General features: G+C 39.1%; 1 protein-coding gene across 9 annotated transcripts in view; it reads left to right on the top strand.

The window, feature by feature from the left end:
• Pcdh15 (protocadherin related 15) overlaps positions 1 to 26,046 on the top strand; it is a 1,398,279-nt gene that overhangs the window by 1,207,642 nt on the left and 164,591 nt on the right. For all 9 annotated transcript variants that reach the window (XM_037199986.1, XM_037199987.1, XM_037199980.1 and 6 more), the window contains 2 exons: positions 16,643 to 16,948; positions 19,727 to 19,951. In XM_037199986.1, the coding sequence (XP_037055881.1) occupies positions 16,643 to 16,948; positions 19,727 to 19,951 (531 nt within the window). The remainder of the gene's footprint in view (positions 1 to 16,642; positions 16,949 to 19,726; positions 19,952 to 26,046) is intronic.

The following is a 26,046-nucleotide window of genomic DNA, read 5'->3' as shown; positions in this document are numbered from 1 at the left end:
AAGAGGGTTGCAGGCTGAAAAACAAATATAGAAAAGCAGGCAATATTTCTTTGGCTTGTTTTCTCACTATTTAGTTTATGGTATCTCAGAAGGATTGCTTCATTGGGATTTCTGAAACTCAGGACTGGAAATATTCCCTCTGTGTGCCATAATTCACAGCGTGGATATCCAGCAAGCACAGCCACTTACTCACTGTCTTGGCCCCCTCTGTTTTTACGAGGGGTTCCTCTGAGCCTGCAGTCTTTTCTGATGGTTTCATGACTCCTCAGCCTCCTGCTCATCCACGTCGGCGCAGATAGATTCCTGTCAAAAACAATCAGTCTTTATGAAGCTGAGGGGTAATGTTTCCTATGGGCAGACAGAATCAAAGCAGTTCTTGCTTCTTATGCTGCCTGGTAGCTCTCGCCTCTATTTAGAGTCTTCAGATTTTACGTTTGAAACAAGTCAATAGCTTTCTTCTTTATTATACACAAAGATTCTTGGTAGACACATTATAGAGCTTCAGTATCTCAGAGTAATATAGTAAGGAAAAAAAAACCTTCCAATTGGCATCTGCCATTTTATTCTATTGTATCATTGCATTCTACTGACTAGACTCTTCCCATGGTGAGGGGGAATATTGCATAAACATACCTCCATAGATAACATCTCATTATATTAAGGAAGATTTCCACTCATCCAATGCACATCCACTCACTGCCTTTGTGCCAGCAATAAAACTACAAGCATGCACTCGCACACACAGACAGTTAAAATTTTTATTGAATTTTTATCTCCAATCTGATTTATTTTTCCCCTCAGTTAGTCAGAAAAACCTAAATATGTTGATGAAATATCTGAGTATTTACAAATCTTGTTTTTAAAAGTCAATATAAATTATTTTATTTTGGGGATTATAATTACATTTTTCCCATTTCTTCTTTTCCTTTCTTCCCTCCATATCTTCCCAAGTACCCCTCCTTGATTTATTTAAAATTCATGCTCTCTTCTTTCATTGCATGCATATATATACATGCATATATATTCCTAAACACAACCTGCTTAATATGTATGACGTTACTTGTATTTATGTTTTCAGAGTTGACGCTTTGGTATTGGATGACCAATTGGTCTGCACATTTCTGTGGAAAGCTATTTCTCCCGCTCTCAGAATTCCCTAGCTGCCTGAGGTTCTTTGCACAGGGTTGAGGCCTCGTGGACATTTCCCTGTCCACGTGGACATGTGTGTTGATGTCATCCTTCTTCAGCTTACGTTTGGGTGGTCAAGTTGGTGAGATTGTGAGTGGAACGCCATCATCTAAGCTGAAATTGAAGGAAACAGATTGACAGTGTCTTGCTTCGGGTCTGTTACATGGTAGTTATAGCACAACCATGTCTTTGTGCCAGCAGTAGATTCCGGCAAGGTTAGAAGCAGGAAGTTGCTAATTGGGATCAGAAGAGAATAATAATCCACTCTTCATTATTCAAATTTTCTATATTTTCTACATCTATACTCTTTCCTTCTACACCCATAAATCTTCCCAGATAGTAAATATTAAAAATATAAGTTATTTCTTCTGATTCATTCTGCTTCCTTAATTGAAATGAGTATACCAGATAGCACAGTTGGAAAATAGGGCCTCAGCAAATTGTTGGTAAAGAAGTGAATACAGAGATCCCAATTCTGAACCACAAATTAGCAGCACCCTACATGACTGAAGGAACATGGCTGAAAAATGCTGAATTTGAGGGCTAACTCCAAGAAAGCTCAACAGCAAATTAAATGTATGAGGTGATCTTCCCAATGACTTTGTAAGGATGAATGTAAGAGGAAGTATAAAATGGAGGAAGCCTTTTAATTTTATGGTTTTGTGGTTGTATTAAAGACAGGGTGAACTTGTGGTTCAAATGTAAATATTACTCTCAGACCCATGTTCTTGAACATCTGGGCCCAAGCTAGTGGCACTCTTTGAGATGATGTTAGAACGTTTGAGGCACAGGTCTCTGTTGTAAGAAGTTGATTGATTATGAGCAGGTAGGCAATAAGGGTCATACCCACTTCTGCTTCTGGTCTGTGAGTTCTGCTGTCTAGTGTGCTGAGACGTGAGGTACTTTGGCTCTATGTTCCTGCTGCTGTGAGCTCTCACACGCCCTCATTCTATGATGTGCTGAAATCCCCACAAAACTGTGAGCTCAGATAAGCATTCTTCCCTTAAGTTGCTTCAAGTATTTTTGTCACAGGGGTGAACATAGGAATTAATACAGAAAATTGATAGCAGAGAGTGTGTCTTCTAGCTGTATGAACCAATCAGGTGGATTGCTGGCCCCTGGAACAATTTTACAGAAGGCAAATACAGTAGAGTTTGAAGGCCTGACAAGGTCTATAAAATGTGGGGCTTAATGGGCCAGTCCAGAGGTAGTGCTAAACACCACACACCTATAGAAATGAAGGAAGTAAAGGCCAGACTCATGAGGAAAAGGATTCTGCTGGGAATTGGTCTAGAAACCGCATATGATATAGTAAAACAATAAATCTGGCTGTGTTGACCACTTTTCTGAATTTTTGAATAAGGCTAAATTACAAAATTAATAAAACTAATTTATTTGATAGATGAAAATTCAAGGCAGAAAACCCTTCAGACTGTGTCAAGTTGGCTGCTCACTGCTTTGGGGCACATTTACAATGCAAGGGAACACAAACTGAAACAGAGAAATGTGAAAAAGTTTATAATAGAGCCATTAAAGAAATGTGAATATAGATGAGGTTAATGACAGGAAAAAATGTAGGCAATGAACCTGTTGACTGTTGAAGAGATTGTTGCCATTAAGGAGAAGCCACACACATATGCTGGGACCATAGCCATGGTGCTTTGAGAGAGCCCTCCCATAGAAAACCCCAGGGGGAAAATGAGAACATCTAAACGACCTTTCTTTATAGTGAGCATGATATAGATAGATAGATGATCAATAGATAGATAGATAGATAGATAGATAGATAGATAGATAGATAGATAGATATTCAGAAAAGGAAAAGAAAAAAAAACTTTAAAAAACTGTCCAAGAAAATGTTCTTCCCAGTTCAGCTGCTCATACACTTAGACTTCAATGCAGTCATGGGCAAAGGGAACTTGACTACATCTCCACCTGGCAGAAGAATTTGTCATCAAACTATAAGGTGCTAATTCCACTGATGTGCAAAATGAAGAGGTTGTATGATCATAGGGACTTTCACCAAGAGGAACTTGTGAGACCAGCCAATAGGAGGTATTAGCAGAACCCTGAATGGAGATCCTGAGAGAGCTATGTGTGAAGACGTGCTGGTGAGATGTATGTTTCAGTGGAATCAGCAGGATGTTGGAGAGGGATATCTGCGGAGAAAAGCTGCAGGTGCTGGGTGGAATCAGTCCAAATAGAGGCTCTCTGTGCTGCAGGGGTCAGGGTTGTAGCTGGAGAGCTACCCAAGTCTGTGGGAACTCATAGGATGCCATGATTGTCCCCAGATCTTGAGATGTAGCTACAGAACTTATTACTTGCCCTTCTGGCTTTTAGTTCTGCTCTCCTCTTGTTATCTTTCTTTTCTTCCCTTTGGTAACTGGACTTGTTACTCTGGACCACGACATATTGGAAGGACGACTTCCTTTATAATTTCATAGGATCCTACAGCTGAGGGTTTGCCTGAAGTCTCAAGAGACTTTGAACTTTTGTACAGTGTTAGGGTTTTAAAATTGTGAGGATTCTTGAAGTTGGATTGGATACATTTTGCTTTTGGAAATGGGCATGACCGTACTGGGGCCAGGGACATAGTTGCCATGGTTTTAATGTAACAGATGTGAGCCTTTGTTCTTGGATGACAATGTTGTTTGGTGATGAAATCATGAGGACGTGGATCTAGCCAGCAGAGGGAGGTGACTAGAAATGGCCCCGTGTGTCATCTTTGTTTCTGACTCCTGTGTGTGCTGTCTGCCTCCTGGTATGCTAGCTTGTAAGGAGCCTCCACCACACAGCTCTGCAGCAAGGCACTCTGCCATGTTCCCCCCCTCTGAGATGGTGACATCCCATGGAAACCACAAGTCAAAATAAACCTTCCTCCTTCCAGTCATGCATTTTGTCACAGCAAGAAGGAAAACAAGTACTCAAAACAGCTTACCTACACTGAAAGAATCATTAATAGTAATGGAGCATTAGGAGGTATTTATTTAGAGAATTTGCCTTTTTTTATTTTTTAGTTTCTTGTTATATTATTCTAAGACTGATACAAAAAGTAAATCAAAAGACAGCAAGGTCAAATCAAAGGTTCTGGGATAGAGGATAATACATAGAGCAAAAATTAGGACAGGCTCCTCCTAAGAAGTACTTGGTATGCTCATATTTAATAGCAAATAATGCTGGATAAGGTGCAATTAAGACATGTAGTAAAGATTAGAATAATGTAGGTATTTAATAGGTAGTATATTACATTGACAATAAATAGGCAGGAGGTGATTAGTTTAGGAAAGAAAACAATACTTTGTGTCTGAACTTGACAGAAAATGCAAATGAATGCATTGAAAATCTGATTCAAGCAGATAATCCCACAGGGTATGATCATTGTGGAAAAAGTACTGTTCCTTGAGGACAGCTCCACTTGCTCTAAGTTACCTTTATAGTGACATGGACACAAACTTCAGACAGTCATGGCGACCAAATGAGCCCTGCAAGGATGGCTCTCATATGACGTTATTTTGTATATCTCTGTCACATCAAGAAGGAATAGGGGCTGAGAGATGAGAACACAAATGTCTACAGGAACATATCATTCCTGAAAAGTAAACACAGAACATATTACCTTCCTTATGCATAAACACAGGTGTTTATAGGAATATAAATATTCTTCAATGTATCTGTAGTAATAAAATTTCTTGAGTGTTTAATTACATATAAGAGAATCTAAAAAACCTCTTTAGAGAATGATAATGAAAAGGGAATGGAACAACACTAGGAAGGGTATGAGGAATTAAACCACTATATTAACTCTCCACAAAATAATATACTCACTTACATTCATGCTAAACCAGAAATATATTTTCATAAGGGATTCTAGATGACAAGCCGAAGAAAGCAATAGAATAGGCACATAGTTACTAGTGTGAGGACAATGAATTGTAGAGGTCATTGCTAACTTAATTTTCACCTTAAGAAGGCGATATTTTATCTTAATTTTTTCTAACAAATTTAAGACTTATCAACAACTTACAAGAAAACACTGTGAATACCAAATAATAATTTCCATTCATTCATGTGTTGGGTGGCTGAGCTAGGAGCAACATGCTGATGCTGAAGGAAAGCATTGTTTACAGAAAATGTTGCATGGCTGCAAAGGTCTGAGAACAAGGAAGGGTGTGACATCATATGAAGAGCTTTTCACATCCTGGGACTGTGATCATTAATCCCAATAGCTGTCTGAATGACTTAACTAAGTTTGTGCTGTCTCTAACTAAGGGTAGAAGGACCACTGAACCACTCATAATATGGAAGCACCTTCCTATGGCTCTGTGATCTGAGCAGAATAAAAGGTGGAAAGTGTGGAAACCATGACAATGACAATATTCCCCCTTCCCTGCTTCCTGGCTCACCATGGCAGGAACAGCTCTGCTCTGGAGCATGTCCCTGCTGTGGTAGACTGACATCTTTGCGACGATGAGACAGACTACATTGTTTATGTTGGTTATTTCTATCACAACAATGAAAAATGGGTATTACAAGGATAGTTTAAATTGCTGAAAATATTAATAAGGCATTGACCAAAGAATTGTGCAAGTCATCCCGTGTTCCCCTGTAAATGCCTGTTATTTCTAGGAGACAATACACTTGAGATGAAAAGTAATAAACTTAGGAAATGGTTGGAGTTTATTGGACTGGAGGAACTGGCATAAGACAGTATTGTTATTTTTTTTTCTGTCATCCTTGTCTTTTTTAAAATAACTTTTTATTAAATTTTTTCTTTCCTTTTACATGCCAACCCCTGTTCCCCCTCACTCCCCTTCTCCTGATTCCCTACCACCACCTCTCATTTCATCCCCCATCCCCTCCTCATAGAGAGTAAGGCTTGCTTTGGGTAGTCAACACAGGCTGGTATACCAAGTTGGGGCCAGACCTAGCCCCTTCCCCTGCATCAAGGCTGAGTAAGGCATCTCACCATAGGGAATGGGCTCTTAAAAGCCAGTTCCTATACCCAGGATAAGTCCTGGTCCCATTGCCTCTATTTCAGTTTTCAAGTCTTGAACTGTTTCCTTCACTTGTTTTTATTTTCTTGAGTTTCTTGACTTTCTTTAAGAGATTTCTTGACTTCCTCCAATTTTTTATCTTTTCCTCCATTTCTGTAAGGGAATTTTTCATTCCCTCTTTTAGGGCATCTATCATCTTCATAGAGTTTTTTTTTTTTTTAAGGTTGTTTTCTTCTGGATCATCTTCTTTGGGATGTTCAGGTCTTGCTGTTGCAGGATCACTAGGTTCTAGTGGTACCATATTGCTCTTTACATTGTTTAATGTGTTCTTACACTGCCACCTACCCACTTCTTCCTTTAATCTGAACAGGTGGAGCTCCAGGTCGCTCTTCTTCCAATTGGTGAAGGTGGGGCCTCTGGCTTCTGTGGTTGCTCTTCTTGCTAATTGGTCCAGGAGGGGGCATATGGCTCTGCTGGTCACTGTTCTCAATCAATGCAGGGTAGGCATATGGCTCAGGTGGTCACTCCAGCATTGTTATTTTGAGAAAATATTTAGTACTTAGACCTGGCCCATAGATCTCAAGAATGAAAAGAAAGGTGAAGATTCCAAATATAATTTCTAACTGTGGGTTTCCACCACCTCAAGGAATAGAGTTATATATATTAAACTCATTGTAGAATTATGAAATAACAAGGGTGATTTTTAATTATGTCAGCTTTATACAATCTAGAATCCCCTGGGAGCTGGAAGTTCTGTGAGAGGTCATTTTTATTTCTTTCATTGAAATGGCTAGACCTACTTACTGTGGGTGAGCGTGTTTTCTGGTGAGAAATCCTGCACTGCAGAAAATGAAGACAGTAGGCTGAGCATGAGAATTTTGATCTCTCCCTGATCATGGATGTGACAAGCTTCTTTCACAATGACTTCCCAGCCATGATGGACATCAGCTTAGAACCGTGGGCTACAATGGCCTTTCTCCCTGGAGTTGCTTTTGTCAGGACATTTTATCACAGCAAGAGGAAGAGAAACCATGACATCAAATAACAGAGGAAAAACATAAAATTTATTGGAGAAGCCTTCCTAGAGTTTTATTTTTTTCATTCCCAGCTCTGTTGGAAAAGACTGAGAGCAGAAAGGAAATAAACTTATCATAGAATTGTAGAAAGCCTGTTAGTGAGCCTGGAAATACCATCGTGCTGGTAGTAAAAATAAGAACTGAATCCTTTTGTGAAGCTCCAACGCATTAATCTCACACTGTCCTCCATCATGTGATAATTGAATATGTAGATATTTGGGCACAGGACTGCATACCTCCTGCCTGATGCTCTTCTTTTAATTACCTAAGTTAATTTACATTCTTTCATTACAAGATCTATAGTCTGTGTGAGGGCATCTTAAAAAAATGACTTGCTTAATTTGGCATCTTCATACACCCAATCCCACAGAGATTATTTCCTCACACTTGCCTGCCTGTTTTAATTTTTTCCACATTTCCACCCCAGCTTCAGCTTTTTATTTCCCTTATCGTCTCTCCAAGTAGCCTACAGGTTCACTTCTCTAATACTGCCTCTCACTGTGACCACCTGACTCTAGCTGTAGTTTTCACACCTAATATATAGTCACACAGTGCTTAGAAACAGCAATAAAAAGTGAGTTTTGCTAAGTGCAGGAAGGATCAGGAGGCCGAGTGAAAAGACTGAGAACTACCTGAGGCTTAGTATGGGAGAGAAAGACTTCTCTCAAGGAAGTCATGAGAGATCCAGATGCATTTCAGGACAAATGAGGCAAGTAGATGGAACAATTGCTTCTTGACTTTTTTTTTTATCTTCCTTTGAGGTTGGCTTCTCCACCTTATGGTATCAGCCTCAGTCATGTGATTTGTCCTAACCAATGAAGCGATAGTAGAGGTGTTCCGTTCCAAGCAGAAACAGAGAGAGGCAGGGCTGGATTAGCTCCTTTCTTGCTTTTCCCCTCTGTCACAAGAGTGGCATGTTTCAATGGGGCTGTTCCAGCACTCTCCTGTCTGAAGTAAAGCAAGGATAGAATACATGTAGAAGGAAGCGATGGTGCCTGCAGCATTGATGGGAGAGAGAAACCATGGAGACAGCAGACGCTTGAAAGCTGACTAGCACATTAATAACATAAATGAAATGGAGACTGTGTCAAAGGGTTAGTTGGGGATATAAATGCATAGACAGAGAAGGGGGAAATCACATAGATTCTTGAATGTTATTATAAAACCCAACTTACTGTGTAACCAGGAGTAATTGCTTTGGATGTTGGGGGAGTCAGCAAAACCTTCAAGAAAGCCACTTATTGCTTGGTAAGTTCTTAATTAAACATTTATTCCACAAATATTTGTTGGGCATACATGAAGGATATGAATAGGAAGTCAAGGATAAAAAGGCATACTTCTTTCCCTGACTGTTTGAAGTATAGTGTAAGAGACAGGCAGGTAAGTAGGCAATTATAACATGTTAGAAAGCCAAATAAATACAAGGTGACAGGGGTCCTGAGTGAAAGGAGAGCTGTTTGAAATTGGTGGAGTCAATTGGAACAATGCAAGCCAGGAAAATAGCTAAACCCTTTACAACAGCTTAATTGCGGTTTTTCCCATGATAAAATAGAAAGAATGTAAGGACACTAAAAAAGCCATAGCTTTGTAGAAAAATATGGGCAGCTGCCAAACCTTTTATGTGTAGAAATACTATTTACTGATTCCTGTGGGCAGAATTTATCTTTTCAAATGTGCTAGGACAGCCTGCAGTAGTTATGAGTAAAGACATGCTTAGTGTGAGATAACTCTTACACCCTTTAATGTATCACTGCTGTGATTTTTTAAGACCAGGTCATAAACACTTGCATGGAGACACATGCATTTGTTTCTCAAGCCACAGTGAAATTACTCAAAAATGAAAATGAGCATCTTGAGATGCTTTCTCCCAGGACAGACTTAGTTGACATTTCTGAGTGACAATATCTATGACATCCCCATGTACACTTCTTCATTGAGATTTTCTCTATCATGTGTCTAATCTAATATCTGACTTTGTATACCAAAAAAAACGCTCTGTGTCAGGCTAGGAGGTTGCTCATGTGGTAAAAGCATTTGCTAAAAAAGGCTGATAATCTGAGTTCCATCATCTGAACCCAAGTAGAAGTGGATATCTACATGTAAAAATAACAATAATAATAAGGCATAATCAGTTGTAACACTTGATGCGGAGCTGAGGATGTCTTTTGGTCAGTATAAGACCTGAGTTCAACCCCCAGAACTCACAGGAAAGAGTCTTGTAGCTTAGCGCAGCTTGCCATTCCTGCACTGCAGAGGGAGGAATGGACGGATCCTTGGAGTTTTCTGGCCAGTCAGCCTAGCCTACTTGGCAAGCTCCAGGTCAGTAAGATTCCTGTCTCAAAAAATAATATGGGCAATGATTTAGGAAACACATGAGATTGTGCTCTGGCTTCCACATGAACACACACACACACACACACACACACACACACACGCACGCACGCACGCACACGCATGCACACATACAAATGCACACATGTACCTGCACACATATACAGGTACACAGATGTATTAATTACTTTTTGTTGCTGTGACAAAACACCACAACTGACAGAGACTCATAGGAAAAGGAGTTCATTTGGCTGACAACTCCAGGGACAGAGTTCATACCGGCGGGGGAGGCATGGCTGCAGATGACCAACCAGAGCAGGAAGCTGACGGATCATAGCTTCAACTACACAAAAAACATGAACTGGAAGCAGTGTGAGGCTGTAAATGCTCTAATCCTGCCCTGAGAGACATTCCTCCCCCAGCAAGACTCCACCTCCTAAACACTCCATAACCTCCCAAACACCACTACCACAGGGAACCCAGTGTTCAAATACATGAACTTATGGGGATGTTTCTCTTTCATACAAACACATATACCTAAATGCATACATGTACCCATATATACATGAATGTACATGTATTTACACATGCACTTATACATGAATATGTAGTTGTATATACATGTACCCATCACACATGCATGAACACATCCACATGAATCCACATATACACATACACACATATACATATACACACATGTTCACACACATGTGAACATGCACACACATACCCACACAGGTACATAAACCCATACTCATGCTCAAACATGTATTCTACCATAGTAACACACACATACATATAAACCTACATACAAGCCGGGCGGTGGTGGCGCACGCCTTTAATCCCAGCACTCAGGAGGCAGAGCCAGGAGGATCTCTGTGAGTTCGAGGCCAGCCTGGGCTATCAAGTGAGTCCCAGGAAATGCGCAAAGCTACACAGAGAAACCCTGTCTTGAAAAACCAAAACCAAAAACAAAACAAAAAAACAAAAAAAATAAACAAAAAATAAACCTACATACAAACATGCACATAGATATGCACTTGCACACACTGACACACATGTATCCTCACACATGCACATAAACTCATGCACATGCACACAAATATGCATTTCACACATACACTCATTTTAGGTGCTCCATGATAGTTCACCCCTTTATAATTGCTATACTACATTTATAAACACCAAAGAGAGCTTTGATATTCATTAATCTTCTTTATAATAACTAAAAATCTATTTTATTACTTGCATCAGATAGAATGTTCTTATCAATATCACTAATTACATTAAAATTGCTATGTGAACAAACAGTGCATTCTATATTTGAGTTCTTTGGCAGATCAACACTGAAATTCCCAGAGAAGCTTCAAAATAAATGAAAACTTTTCAGGACACAACCTGTCCACTTAAATAACCCTCTAATAGAGATCAGAAAAATATGATAACAATAATGATAATCATGGACGATATTCTGATTAATTATTTAATGCGATCTAAGCATGTGGCTAACTCAATACAGAGCCCATGGGAGGCCGTGAGATAAATGTCACTGACTAACAATGTACAGATGGGGTGGTAGCCATGGGCAGCAAGGCTCAGTCCAGGTCATTCAATAAGTTTGGAAAAACTGTTTAGAAACTGGGGGAAAAAAAAAAAACTCTCCAAGACCTCCAGCCTGAGATCTCCAGCCTAAGATCTCAGGGTTCTTTACAGGAAACTGTTCGTGCTGGCTGTGGTTTGGGACTCCGTCCGTTTTTATTCAGCAACAGTAATTAGATATTTGTACAGAGAGAGGAAAATTGCACCCTCACTTTGAGTCATTAAATTGTTTCTTTCCTCTTAAACAAGTTGTCACAGCTCTTGAGAAAGGTCAGCGTCTATAGAGAAGTCCACCAGCAACTGCTTTATACATTTTGAAGTTTCTAGATAATAATCTTCGAAAGGCATCTCTACTAACAATGTCATTAAAGATGTACTGACCAGTGTGCGGCTGACCTCCTCCTCAGGAACACCTACAGCTCCTTCTCTAAGGGAGAGGAGGGGGCATAGCCTCTGAAACCGTGGCGGAGAATGAGCGAAGAAGGAGCAGAGCTTACCCTCCTCCTCACACGGGTACAATGAGCTCTGCATGGTGGTTCACACCTTCGTGATAGCTGGGATATCCCCCTGTGTGTCATCCCATCCTATGCTGGTAGAAGGATTTTGTCACTGTGAACAAATAATGTCTCTCTAAATAATTTGAGTGTAAATACACTTTAACTTGGCATCCATTACTGGCATATTCCATCGGAGACCTACCTCCCAGATGTCTCAGCAGCAGGCCACACACCGCTAGTCTTCTTTTCAAGTTTATTCTCAGTATGTTTTGCCCAAGAAAATCCTTGGTTACTAGCTCCCCCACCTGTATTTCCAGAACTCAGGAAGCAGAGATGTGTTAGTGCAAGTCTAAGCTGAATTCCTGGGCAGCCTGGGCTACAGAGGAAGAGACTCTCAAACAAAGCGAAAGATTTAAGGTTTCTGCAAGTTTGGCAGACCCTGATGTAGAAACCTTAGCAACAAGCTTTATTTACTAAAGAGAAAGATTGAGACCTCTAAAAAGACAGCGAGCAAAGATAACAATATAACAAAAAAGCGGGAATGAATTGATTGCCCAGAAACTACAATTCCTAGCTCTGTTGACATGTAGCATGGAAAAAGCATGCACACAACTGTTCAAAGAGATATATTTGCTTAGTGAGTGATTTTGCAGGGCCTCTGGCCTCTCTCTTAAATTAAGTGGGTATTTTTGTTGTTGTTTTGGTTTGGTTTGGTTTTGGTTTTTCAGGACAGAGGTTTCTATGTATAGTTTTGGTGCCTGTCCTGAATCTTGCTCTGTAGACCAGGCTGGCCTCGAACTCACAGAGATCCTCCTGGCTATGCCTCCCAGGTGGTGCTGGGATTAAAGACGTTCACCACCACCACCCAGCATAACTGGTTTTCTTTAACATATGCTCTAATCTTAATTTTAGTGCTGTAAGTGTACTGTTTGTCTTCCTAGCATATATCTCTCCAATGAGACCTTTGTTTTGATTTTTGAAGTGTTTACTTGATTATAGACTTTCAGCCAATCTCCCAGCCATATGCATGCCCAAAAAACTCACCACAAATCAGGCCACAGTAAGATGTAGATTTTAAAATGAGTATACTGTGGACAGATGATTATAAAGTTGCGGCCATTACTGTTTATTGCTTTGATGTAGTACAAGTCGAGAAGTGCGGTTTTTCTTATTAGCAATTTTAATTAACTTTTAATTGATCTGTAAGAAGATGAATGGCTCCATTACAGCATTGTGCAGTGAGCTGCTTGAGCAGAGATATTAAGCATCCATGCAAAGTTCTCGACAGGACTATTGATAATAGGAACTCTGAAGATAGCCCTCTTGTCTCATCCTGACTTCCTCATATGTAGCGGTAAAATAACTGAATCTGCCCCCAGTGCCTGAGTCCCAACCTCATTCATCTTGCTCAGTGACTGGGAGACAGGGGAGGAAGGAAGGAAGCGGCTTTCGTGCGAATTCTGTCCTTTCGTCACCATTAGCTGCGTATTTGAGCAACTTTAACATTGTTAGAGTTAATTGCTGCGGACTATACAGCCCAACACACTTTCTTTCACAGCAGCTAGCCATGCCGGGAGCTAAGTATTACTAGATGCGACAAAGGTTCAGGTGTCTGTGTGTGTACTTGACACATTCATGGCACTTTAGCTAATTTAAATGGGTTTTAAAGAAGTTATGGAATGCATTAAAGAGGGTGCTCCAGCTAACGTTTGTTAATAGAAATCTTTTTAAATGGGTAATTTCACATGTAGACTAGAAGTAAATAAGAAGTTTTAAAAAATATATAGATTACTATATATTTGCAAAATATACGATTAAAGGAAAGGTCCTTGAGAGGGTAATATTTTAGACCTGTTTGTCAAAGTAAGCCTAAAATACATACACAACCCTTTAAAGCTGGACCATGGGTAAAAGAGGTCAGATCAAAGAGGAAGAAAAGTGATTCAAAACTTGCAAGAAGGACAGGATAAATGCTACTATGCTTAACGGGTACCGAAAATGGTGGACAGGAGGGTGGCGTCAGTCTTCACATTTTTACTTTCACGGGGGTCGAACTCTCAGGCTCACTGCTTACACAGCCCAAGTTTGCCAATATTTCCCTAGAGTTTCCAGGAGGAAGCAGAGATGGTTCATGCCTAGCTTTTGGGTTGATGACCTGAGACTGAATTTCATACCTTCAGAGGTTTATGTAATAAACTTTTATTTCATAGGAGCTGCTAAGCATATGGTTATTTGTTATTTTGGCAATGGAATAAACACTAGTACACACAGTTCTTACATGTGATAGGTTGACTTAGGAGCTTTTGGGTTTATGATGGTACAGAAGCTACAGGTATCATATACAAAATAAACTTTAAAACTTGAAGTTTCTGCTTTATCATAGTGGCATTCATTATGCAATGACAGTGGCTAGTGATGTTGGGCAGCAGCTGGGAGCTTCAACCCCAGTCAGCATGCCTGGAAATAAAAGGAAATAACCAGAGCTGCACAGTGTGGTGGGTTCCTAGTCTGGGGGCTCAGCACATTAATGTATTAAGTATGTTTTGATAAAATAATGGTTTTAATTGAAATGGGTTTGTAAGTGTATAATCCATGGTAAATCAGGGTATATCTCCCCGGATATGTCTGAATACTGGAAATGAGACATTAGTTAAATAGCTGGGCATACAAAGAAGATGTGCTCAACTCCTTTATACACACACACAGAGAGAGAGAGAGAGAGAGAGAGAGAGAGAGAGAGAGAGAGAGAGAGAGAGAGAGGCAGACAGAGACAGAAAGAGAGAGAGGGAGACAGGGAGGGAAGAAGGAGGAAGGGAAGGAGAGAGATGGGGGAAGAAAGAGGAAGACAGACAGACAGAAAGAAAGAAAGAGAGAGAAACAGGGTGGGAGGAAAGAGGGAGGAAGGAGAGAGATGGGGGGAAGAGAGAGAATCAAAGGTTTACTAGTAAAATCAAACTACTTGTCATAGTGAACTTTGAATATTAAGAATGAACAAACCACCTTGGGTAGGAGTCACTTAAATTACCATGTATGAGTAGAATATTTTTACTAAGTAAAAAGGATGGAGAGTGAGAACGAAAGCCATAAGAGTGGTGGTGTGTGGGACACAACCTATGTAAACTATTGAATTACTTTTTCCTTGACTGGATCGGTTGACTTCTGAAAACAAACGCTTCTGTGTCCCTCCCCAGAATGACGAGCATGTCGTTTGTTGTCCTCACTGGGATGGCGAGTGCAGCTAACTTGCCAACAGTTTCTGGAAACATCTAGGCAAATCTAGAGCTTCAAAGAAAATATTTCTACGTAACACTTTAGTTCTCTGGCTATGCTGGTTTTTTTTCTCCTGGCCTTCCTGTAATTCTGCTTCTATTTTACTCTCAGGGTTCACCTCTCCATCTGTATTTTTATCGAGGGACAGACAGATCTAGCTGAAGTGTCAGGCATATAAAATTGAAGACTAGAGATATAAACATGATGTTCACATATTGTTCTTAGCTTTTTACATTTCATTTATTTATTTATTATTATGCCTTTATTTATTCACTTTTATTTATTTATTTAGTGTGTGTGTGTGTGTGTGTGTGTATGTCTATGTGTCTGTGTCTGTGTGCTCACACATCTCACAGTGTGTGTGTGGAGATCAGAGGGAGTTCTTCTACCCTATATGTGCCAAGGCTTGAACTCAGGCCATCAGCAAGTGCCATCTCACTCCTAGCCAATGTCCACATCTCAACTTGAGTTTTTCAAACTGAGCAATGTGTGTGTGTGATATTAAAATGCACTGCCTTAAATAAATAAATAAATAAATAAATAAATAAGTAAATAAGTAAATAAATAAATAAAATGCACTGTCTTGCATTCCAGACCCCACAAAGCGATCACTGACTATGAAAGCCAAAGTGAAGTCCTGTCCCCTTTCTTTCTTTAGTGGTGGTTTGGAATATCATTATATAGTATTTCACATCTTCTTAGATAGATACAAGAGTTTATGAAAGACAATAGAATCATTTGATATAAAATGTACAGTTTCTGGTGGTGTGAGATTATAAGTTACAAAAAAAATGAATTTTTAAAAAGAATACTCCTATCAGCATTCTATCAGAAATAGAGCCACCAAAAGCTTTTTCATTTTTGATGCAAAATGACTTTTTTGCCTAAAATTCTCAGCAAATATAGATTCAGGTAGCACCAACAATTCTCATCCATTATTTGAGATCCATAGACTAATATTAAATAGTAGCACCATCTTCTAATTTGACAATTACTGAACTTTTATTACCATTCAGTTTGGGAATATGTTTAATTTCAAACCTCACTTCTGTATATTCACAGAGCATTCATTAGCTTCATTAGCATTTATTAAAGAGTTTTGCATATGAGATATTGTGCTAAATTCTAGGACCCCCAAGGTACTTAATTCTTGTGTAACTTTACATGAGACATTAATTTCCTTAAGCCATATGGTCTCATTTGCAAAATGGGACCAATGATATTTACTCATTAAAATCATCACAAGGATTAAATGAAGTAAATATACATCATGCCCAAACATATGTAAATATGAAAATGACTATATGAGTTTCTTAAACAAAAACAATCATCAAATCATAAACTGTTAGTAAATTATCTTAAATTAATTCAACCCAAGCTCTATTTTTGACATTCAAAATCTACTGTAGCAATAAAACTACATGAAACTTTCCATTTTTATAATATTCATTTTCTCTGACATAATATATTGCTGTTTCTAATGATATCAGCTTATGTTCATTTCTACTGAGTATATAATTAAATCATGGCTTATTTCTTTTCATGATTTTGACTGCAAATTGTACCTTTATTATCTTTCTAAAGTTTCCCTTTAGAGGAAAAAGAATATTTGGTTAGAAAATATGGCACAGTTTATCAGCAGTGTGCCAGAAGCTGTAATGTTGAGCCCTCTGTTTCTTTCATCTAGGCAACAGACCCAGATGCTGGGATAAACGGCCAAGTACACTATAGTCTGGGGAACTTCAACAACCTCTTCCGCATCACGTCCAATGGGAGCATTTACACAGCCGTGAAGCTGAACAGGGAAGTCAGGGACCACTATGAACTGGTTGTCGTGGCAACGGATGGAGCCGTGCACCCCCGGCATTCAACTCTGACACTGTACATCAAGGTGTTGGACATTGATGATAACAGTCCTGTTTTTACCAATTCAACGTACACAGTTGTTGTTGAGGAGAATCTGCCAGCCGGGACCACCTTCCTTCAAATAGAGGTGTGTGGACAAGCATTCATTCCAGGAAATCTGTATTATAAGATTAGCTGTGAGGATAAGACATTGAAGTTTAACTGCAAACATGGGATGAGCTCAGAATAACTTAGATTCAGATAAGCCATGGATAAAGCTTATTATGCCTCAAAAATTTCATATTGTGTTTTATGTGAAAACATACCCTCTGGGAGAACCTACAAAATTAAAAGGAGAAAGTTCACAAACATAAGAAATATAATACATTTTATGTGTTTCAGCATGTATAAAAATAATGCTAGATGGTTTTGTCACATTGACAACATGAAGAAAAAATCTGATTTTCATCAAAAAATTAATATTAAATTTTTAAGTGTTTTTCACATCTACCAATTTTGACTGCAAATTGTACCTTTATTATCTTTCAAAATTTTCACACAATATCAAACAGACATTAGTATACACATATGAATGTATACAAACACACATATATATATGCATGTGTTCAGATATATGCATATATAACATGTATATATTCATGTATACGCATACACACATGAACTAATATAATTTCCCCATATACTTTATATGTACATATAAAATACTGTTTATTCTGTAGTAATTTTTTTCATTCACTTTTACAACATTTTCGTCTTCTTAAATGAATTTCCATGTGCAAATCTGTTTGCTCAGCTATATTAGAAGCTCCTGACTTTTTTTTTTTTTTTTTTTTTTTTTTTTTTTTGGTTTTTCGAGACAGGGTTTCTCTGTGTAGCTTTGCGCCTTTCCTGGAACTCGCTTTGGAGACCAGGCTGGCCTCGAACCCACAGAGATCCACCTGGCTCTGCCTCCCAAGTGCTGGGATTAAAGGCGTGAGCCACCCCTGCCCGGCTTTTTTTTTTTTTTTTTTTTTTTTTTGCTCCTGACATTTTAAGACAATAGCTCAAGTTAACCCATAAATCTCTTTTTTTGTACTAGCCCATTTAACTCTTACACAGGGGGTCTGTGAAACATATCATGACAAAAGAAAAAAACTGCTTATATTTCATCTTCAAAGCACAACTTTCTTGATATACCTGTACAAATACTTAGATTACAGACATTAATAATCAAATAATGATGTGTGCTAACAGGAGAGAATCATCTGTCCATTGCTCATCCATCTACCTCTTCAACACTCATGCATCATAAGCACCCCAATGTCTTCTGCTATATTTTTAATATTTTTTTAATTTTGAAATTATAATTATCATTTCCCCTTCCTTTTCCTCCTTCTTATCATCCACAAGGCTCTTCCTTGCTCTTTTTCAAATTCATGTCCTCTTTTCTCATGAATTGTTGTTACATACACATACATGTATGAGTATATATACATTGTTGGTGATGCAGAAGTGATCAAGATGGATTCGCAGTCTCTATAGAATTCTTTGTCACCTTTAGACAACTCTCAACATTGGTAGTCAGAAGCAAGTTCCTAGGAATCTGAGCTATATCTTCTGTTCAACCTTGGGTGGTTCTTTTCAATAGAAAAAGCTACTTTGCAACCGTGGGCTCAGAAGCAAGTCAGTTACCAGATAAAGAGAGAAACAGAAAGGATTATTCTAGGCCGTGTGAAAATAAAACACTCAAAATGTCAAGGGAGAGGCTAATTGATGTTCAAGGTTCTAAGAAGCCAGAAGGCATTGTGTTCTGTCACTGCGTTCAGAGGATTAGATTGCTGTCATTTGAATGTTGAACGTCCCTCAAGGCCCATATTGCTCAAGGTTTGATCCTCAGCATGTGGAATTATTAGAGGTTGGGACACAGGTAGCATGCCCTTGAAGAAGATATTGAGTCTCCTGCCCCTTCCTGTTTCTCTCCACTTCCTGGGTTTCAGGACACAGACAAGGCTTCTCTGGTCCTTGTTTACCACCTGATGTCCTGACCTCCTGTATATCCACACAGGACTATGTGATCAGGAGCTGAAACCCCATTTTATAAGTTTCTCAGTAAAAGAATTTTGTGACAATGCCAGAAAGGTGACTAATAGTGTTGGTCAGAGAGAGAGTGGAAACAGGAGAATTTTCAACAGGAGAATGACATGAAATCTGTGCTTTGATGGTTCCCTCTACCGTGATATCATCAACAGATAAGAGGAGAACACAACTGACATGTAGGTACTCACTCAACAGACCCAAGGTTCTGCAGTTCTACTCTTGCCATTCTGTGACCTCCACCAAGGTGCTCTTCCCACTCTGTCCACTGAGTGGATTGGCCCTTTTACCTCCACAGAAAACCATCTTTTCAGCGGGGCTCGAATTCAGAACACCTTTGGATAAAACACTATCTTTCCCTGTCTATTTGGGTATTTATGCCTCATTCTCTTTCAGGGTATGATGTAGAGAGCAAGATTTACACATCAGTTCATTTTATTCTCTTTACTTCACCTTCTGCATAAGGAGTGCCAAGCAGACACTAGCAGAGGAAATGCAAGAGAGTGGCCTTTGTGGATGAGTACATCACTCCATCCTTCCAAGGCATCCCTCAGAGAAGGAACTGTTTCCATATTTACTGAGAAGACTTTAGAACCTGTTTATGTAAATCACTCCACAAGCATTTTTAATTCAAAAAGTATTTTATGTCCATTAGCTTATGCTCTTCCTTTCTCCTTCACTCCATTTTCCATTTCCTGAAAAATGAGTTACATGTCTTCTTCTCATCATGAAGCCCACACTCTTCCAGGCAGTGATGCATTTCCATCAGCCAGCCCTCACTCACTCTTGTGGGAAACCCTCTGATGTAACCATTCTCTCCAACTTGTCATAGGCCAAGGATGTTGATCTTGGAGCAAATGTGTCATATCGGATCAGAAGCCCTGAAGTGAAGCACCTTTTTGCACTGCATCCATTTACTGGAGAACTGTCCCTTTTGAGGAGTTTGGATTATGAGGCCTTTCCTGACCAGGAAGCAAGCATCACCTTCTTGGTGGAGGCCTTTGATATTTATGGGACAATGCCACCTGGTATAGCAACGGTCACAGTAATTGTGAAGGTAAGGAACCTGGAATGACTGCCCTCCTGTCTCTATATACCACATCTGTTTCTTCAACTCACAGTGTATTTGGGGGCAGGGAGAGTCATAGGAACTCAATGATATAAACCAATGATAAAGATTTATTAATATGAAGTACTTATGAAGACTTGCAAAATAACCCTACAACAAGGGTTTTAAAGAGGCATTAAATAAATCCTTGAAGACTGGCTGTGAGTCTGCCACATGCTGTGACTGGTCAAACCAGATCTTCATTTTCATACAGTATGGCCCACAGTCCACAGCAAAGTGGATATTCAGGAAGAAGAGAAAGAGATGGGGAGAGAGAGGAGAGAGAGACAGAGTATACATGAATCAGAGTTCTCAGTATAAACTAGTTCAGTTTGTCATTTCAAGACTCTAAGATAAAAAGGGCTGAAGAGACAGGTGAGTTTATTGTTCAATTCTGCATTAGTCTTCCATTTCTCTGATCCTGGGGACTTGGCTTACCTCTCTGGTGGCTATGAATTTGTCATGACTGTGAGGTATAGTGGTCAACACAACTATGGTCCTAACAAATAGGAGTGTAGGGGGTCAGAAGAAGTCCAATTGGGACTAACTATATCAAATCAATTGGAACACAGTCTGCTTTGATTATATTCTTGAAAAAAGTTGGTAGAAACAAACGGGGGACAAATAATTCACTTAAAACACAGAATAAAAATAGGCTTTTAATTAATCACCCTGTTCCCTATCTAGACTCCAGCCTCCTCAGTAATTCTTCCTTGTCTCAGGCTGCTCTTTATTGTAACACAAGGTTTTATGAGGCCTCACAACAGCATCTTTGAGGGATCCATTAACTATGGTTCATTCCTTCATCAGCATTTAAAGGATACTGAACTAATTCTGTGCCTCAGTCCTTCATTTTATTCAAAGAAGTCAAGTATGCCGGTGGATAAATCTGCCTGACCCACGTCATTTCTTATTTATGATACATTTGAAACAAAACTTCTTTAATGTTTAATTACATACATACTCAATATCAGTTCTTAATTCTTTTTTAACTTATATAAGCATACTAAAATTTCAGACAATATTTCTAATGGCAGGTGGTTGCTTTATCTTTCGGGTAACTCTAGGTGAGATGTGTTTTAAATTGACACTTTAAAACTCTCTCAGACACCATTGGAGCCAACAACTGCAGTACAGGTCACATTTCTCCACAAATGCAGCTTCCCCAAGCTTGCAAAGTTTCAACTGTTTGTCTGCTTTCTAGAAGCGTGGCAAGCTGTTCTGCTGATAACATAATTGCATGGTATTTGAGGAAGAGACATTGGTTCCCCGAACACTCACCACAGGGAAAGCATCTTAAAGACCCTCTTTTTGAAAAGTATGAACAGAGCCATGGTTTCTTTTGTAAAGAAGAAAAGGATGAAATGATAAAGTATTTAGTGTTGAGCTCATCTAATATTTTAAACCTCGGTGACTGGGTAAATCAACAAATACTTGGAAGAATATATGTCTGCATAATGAACAAAATAGAAGTTTACCACAAATTCCTGTAAAAGATTTTTCCAGTGTCAAGTTCCAGTGGTCTAAAACAAAATCATATAAACAACCTATATTTTGTTGTAGATTTAGAGGGTACTGATAAACAAACTGTTATTGTATAAAAAAAACATAATAAATCACATACTATGGAGAAATACCTAATATCAAAAAAGGTCTAAACAACGTAAATGATAAGATCCAATATGATGCCTTGCCTCCTAAACTAAGTTATAATACAAACCAGTTCTTGAAATCTAAGATATGATATAATTGCAGAACAAAAAAGGGTACCAATCAGAAAGGCTGAGCTTGTTCATAGGCAAATGACACCTTCAAGGGACGAGGGACGTCAGATGAGTGGCAGGGTTCCTTCACTGGTTATGATTCTATCAGAATGGCTCCAGAGGAGCAAGTGGATGGGGCGATTCTGTGAAGAGAAGTGATTAAGTTCACCCTAGCTGTGCTTGCCTGTCCCAGCGTGCCTGTGTGGGACAGGAAGGGCTGGACAGAGGCTCAAGAATAAAACATTGCCCACAGAGGATCAGGTTGTGGCAAACAGTGGGTCCTAGAAGGACCTCATGTTTTATTCTTTCAAAGGACTCTCCTCCGGAACAAAAGGTTGCTATGCAACAGAATATAAACTAGACGTTAGCTCCTCTAGAAAGAACCAATGTACAGGACCCCAGCAACACTGACAAAGCCACAATCCCTGAGGGCCACCGAGTAAGGTCCTGGCTTTGATTGGGCCATGATACCCAAGGCTTAAGGAAGTGGCCTGGGCACAAAAGAGTTGGGAACTCTGCACATTCCAAGACTAGGGACAGCTGTCATCTTCCTGTCTAAACGGAGGCATTTGAACAAAAAGATAACTGTAGGAAACTAGCTGTAGGAATAATGATTGCTACTCTTCCGATTTACTGGATGCGTGGAGCTGGAGAGAGTGTTCTGTGATTAAGAACAGTTTTTACTCTTCCAGAGGACGTGGGTTTAATTCCCAACCCAAATTGCAGCTCATGCCACACCTGTAACTCCAGTTTCTGGAGATCTGATGGTTCTTGCCTTCTCAGGCATCAGACATTCAAGTAGTGCCCAGACACGTATGCAGGCAAAACACCTTTATTTATAAAATAAAATTTTAAAATTAAAAAAAAAGACACTGAGCTCTTCCATGGGGCTATTTATCTTGACAAAATAAAAATAATAGCTTTGTATTGTGGCCTTCAAATATCTCCACTCTTCTCTTTTGCTGGTCAGCATCTTATTAACTTGTTCTTTCTAATGCATTGGCCAGCAAATTTCAAAAGCTGAACACCTGGGGAAACGTGATTGGGGCTGATACAGAGAGTTGTTTGGGACCTCTTCATATCCTACCAGTTTAGAATGTGAGGGCTAAAATGTAACTTGTTTCCTCTAAAATAGAGGAAGCCAATAAAAATCTACACACAGGTTGAATTTGTCCCCTGAACTGTAGCAATTACATGGGTCTCGTAGAACTACATCAGTAAAGCATGATGGTTTCTGGAAGTCCTAAATAAATGTCTTAATCATGTACATAATACATCCCTTTAGCCTTCACTGATTAGCTCTTACACCCCTAATTGAAAAAGTCTTGTCACAGTTTACAAACTGTAGCCCCCTTCCAAGGGGAGTAAAGGAAGCTGCTAAGATCTCATTCTTACTAACCCCTGTCACCAGTTACCATAGGTTCTGTTGTCCCAGCTACATCCTATCTGTCCTCAGCTGATGTCCCTGCCCTGAGGAGCTACCTGCTAAGCACTGTATGGTGCCTGTCATGTTAGGTATCTTAGTATATCCTTAGAAAGTTTTGATTAAAGTTATTCGGTTTTCCAAGCAATGGTAATTTACATCTTCAATATCTCAGACTTGTCTCTTGGGAATCTGTTATAGTGTACTAATTCTTGGAGATAGTACATGCGAGCGCGCACACGCACGCACGTGCACATGCACACACGCACACGCGCGTGTACACACACACACACACACACACACATACACATATACCATAGACAAATAACTTTGGGAAACACTAGATTAAATAAAAGCAAATGCAATTTCTATACAGCAGGACTTCGCATAATGCTACTATAGACTGTGAATCTCAAAAAAATAAAATGGTATTTTTTGATACTGATAAAGAATATTTGGTCCTGTTTGTGAAGCTTCTTCTGGAACTAATGTTCCCAAGAATGATATTTGAGGAAACTGTCTTGGGTTTTAGAGAAAACAAGTATTTGGATGGTTGAATATTGAATGGGTTGTTGTATTTTTAATATAGATATAACTTCTACCCCTTTTCTGTCTTATCCATAACAAAAATTTTCATAAAAAACTTTAAAACTATGCAATACAAAATCTGTAAGTTCTCAAGACAAATGAGTTATATTGAATACTTGGAGGATTGTTTAAAACTGGTTTCAGAAAGAGATACTTTAAATGTTATCTGAGGGTTTTCTTTGTTTTTGTTTTGTTTTTAATGAAAATTCTATTCAGGTCTACTTCCCTAAAATGTTCTGGTGAGTTTTGTGGTACCCTTTGTTGTTGCCTCCAGCTATCAGGATAATGGTTTAGGATCTGTCTGACTCACCAGATTTCAGTTGTGTCTTTAGTGAGCGATTTAAGGTCTCCAAACTTCAGGTCTTTATATTTAAATCATAATAATGAGTGTACACCTGTAATATCGTGGCTGGAGCTTTAATGTCCCTCGGAAGTTCTTCAGTGGGCAGTGCAGCTGCATTGGAGATGGAGATCTCGCTGATTGGCTCACCAGAGCTCTAACCTCATAAAGGGATTAACCTATTGATAGATCATGGAGGACAGGACTAAGGGAGGGTCTTTGATATTACAGGTGCTCTTTCTCTTTGCTTTCTGGCCACCAGAAAGTATAAAACTTTGGTCTACAATGCTCTTCAAACATGAAACTGTAACTCAAAAAAAAAATCATTCATTTTTAAAATCAATTTTCTCAGATATTTTGCCTCAGCAAGAAGTTTACAAACTCGGAAACTCTCTATCTATCTACCTACCTACCTACCTATCTATCTATCTATCTATCTATCTATCTATCTATCTATCTATCATCTATCTATCTATCTATCTGTCTCAGCTGGCCTTCAATATATGCTGGAATCCCCATCCCCCTCCAAAAAAACCCCAGGCTTTATGCCAGTGAAGGAATGTGCTTGCAAGTGAAGGCAGGAGGAAACAAGCAAATGGTGTGGCCCAGATTAAAGGCCTGTGTCTTCCCACCTCAAAGATCAAGATTAGAAGTGGATCTAACTACTTCAAATTAAGCCAAAAATCCCTCACAGGTCTACCCTCCATCTTTGGGTTTCAGTTAAATCCAGATGTAGTCATGTTGACATCCAAGATTAGCCACCACAGTCAACAACTAAGAAGAAACCCTCAAGTGAAGATTTTAGTTTTCTAATACTATGAAAATATTAGAGAAAATGATTTCTATTTAAGAAAGTCCCAGTGCAAAAAGAGGAAAATATGCTGTGTGTCTCGAGGCACGCCTATGTTGACTGCTCACTCAGGAGTGCAGGGATGAGAGGTGTCAGAAAACATAACACAAGAATGCAGCAGGATAAAGAGAACAGAAGAGAGATCGACCCTACAGGAAACAACAGTGTGGCAGCTCAGACATGGAGTCGGGTAGCCAGGAACAGACTTAATTGGCACAGATAGTAGAACCAACTGTACTTGACTGAGAAGAGGTGGAGGAGGTCATGGTGGCCAGACAGTGGCACAGGACAGTGCCAGTGCCAAACACAATGGCGGAAGCGTGAAGTCTGCTCCATCCGCTGTTGCCTACCACTGTGTCTTCTTGGGGGGCATCAGAGCTGAAGGAGATTTAGACCATAATGGATTCATATTTCTGAAATCATCACATTTGTGTCATCTCTTTATACTTAGTTTTTGTGTTTTCTTTTTCAACTTGTTATTCATTTATAAACTGGCCAGCTAGCTAATAGCATCCTGGAATGATGTTCAAATTATTCTCCAAATCTACTCTTTGGTCTGAAAAAAAGAAAAACAAAAATGGTTTGCATGATTATTTAAGACCTTAATTTTGAAAATGAATGTGTGATACTCATGGTTTTCTTCCAGCTAGCTAACAATATCTTGAGGTCAAGTTTTATTTGCAGGATGTATGGATTTAAATTACAAGCTTTACTGGTTTAAAAAAAAAAAAAAAAAAACACATAGTGAGAGATCCCTGATGTTATTTTAGTTGAAAACCATGGTAATATTTAGAATGCTCTATTGAAACACAAAAACTAATTTTTGTTCAGATCAACAAATATAACCACAGGAAGCAAACTATAATGGGTTTTAACGATAATATTAACTATAGGGCTGAGGAAGAAATCTTTCCTTTTGCCAATACTACCCTCTAGTGGGAAAGTTGAGCTCTTAAATTTACAGCGTAATAGAACACACACAAAAGCAGAGTTAGTTATGTGAGATTTTTTTTTTGATGTCCCTGAAGCATAAAAATAATGAACTATTGATTATGCATGTTGGCATTGCATTTCAATAAA

This window comes from Peromyscus leucopus, chromosome 16_21, assembly GCF_004664715.2.
Source record: "Peromyscus leucopus breed LL Stock chromosome 16_21, UCI_PerLeu_2.1, whole genome shotgun sequence".
Classification (NCBI taxonomy): domain Eukaryota; kingdom Metazoa; phylum Chordata; class Mammalia; order Rodentia; family Cricetidae; genus Peromyscus; species Peromyscus leucopus.
The sequence above is the reverse complement of the archived record's forward strand: the minus strand, read 5'-3'. Positions and strand labels throughout refer to the sequence as shown.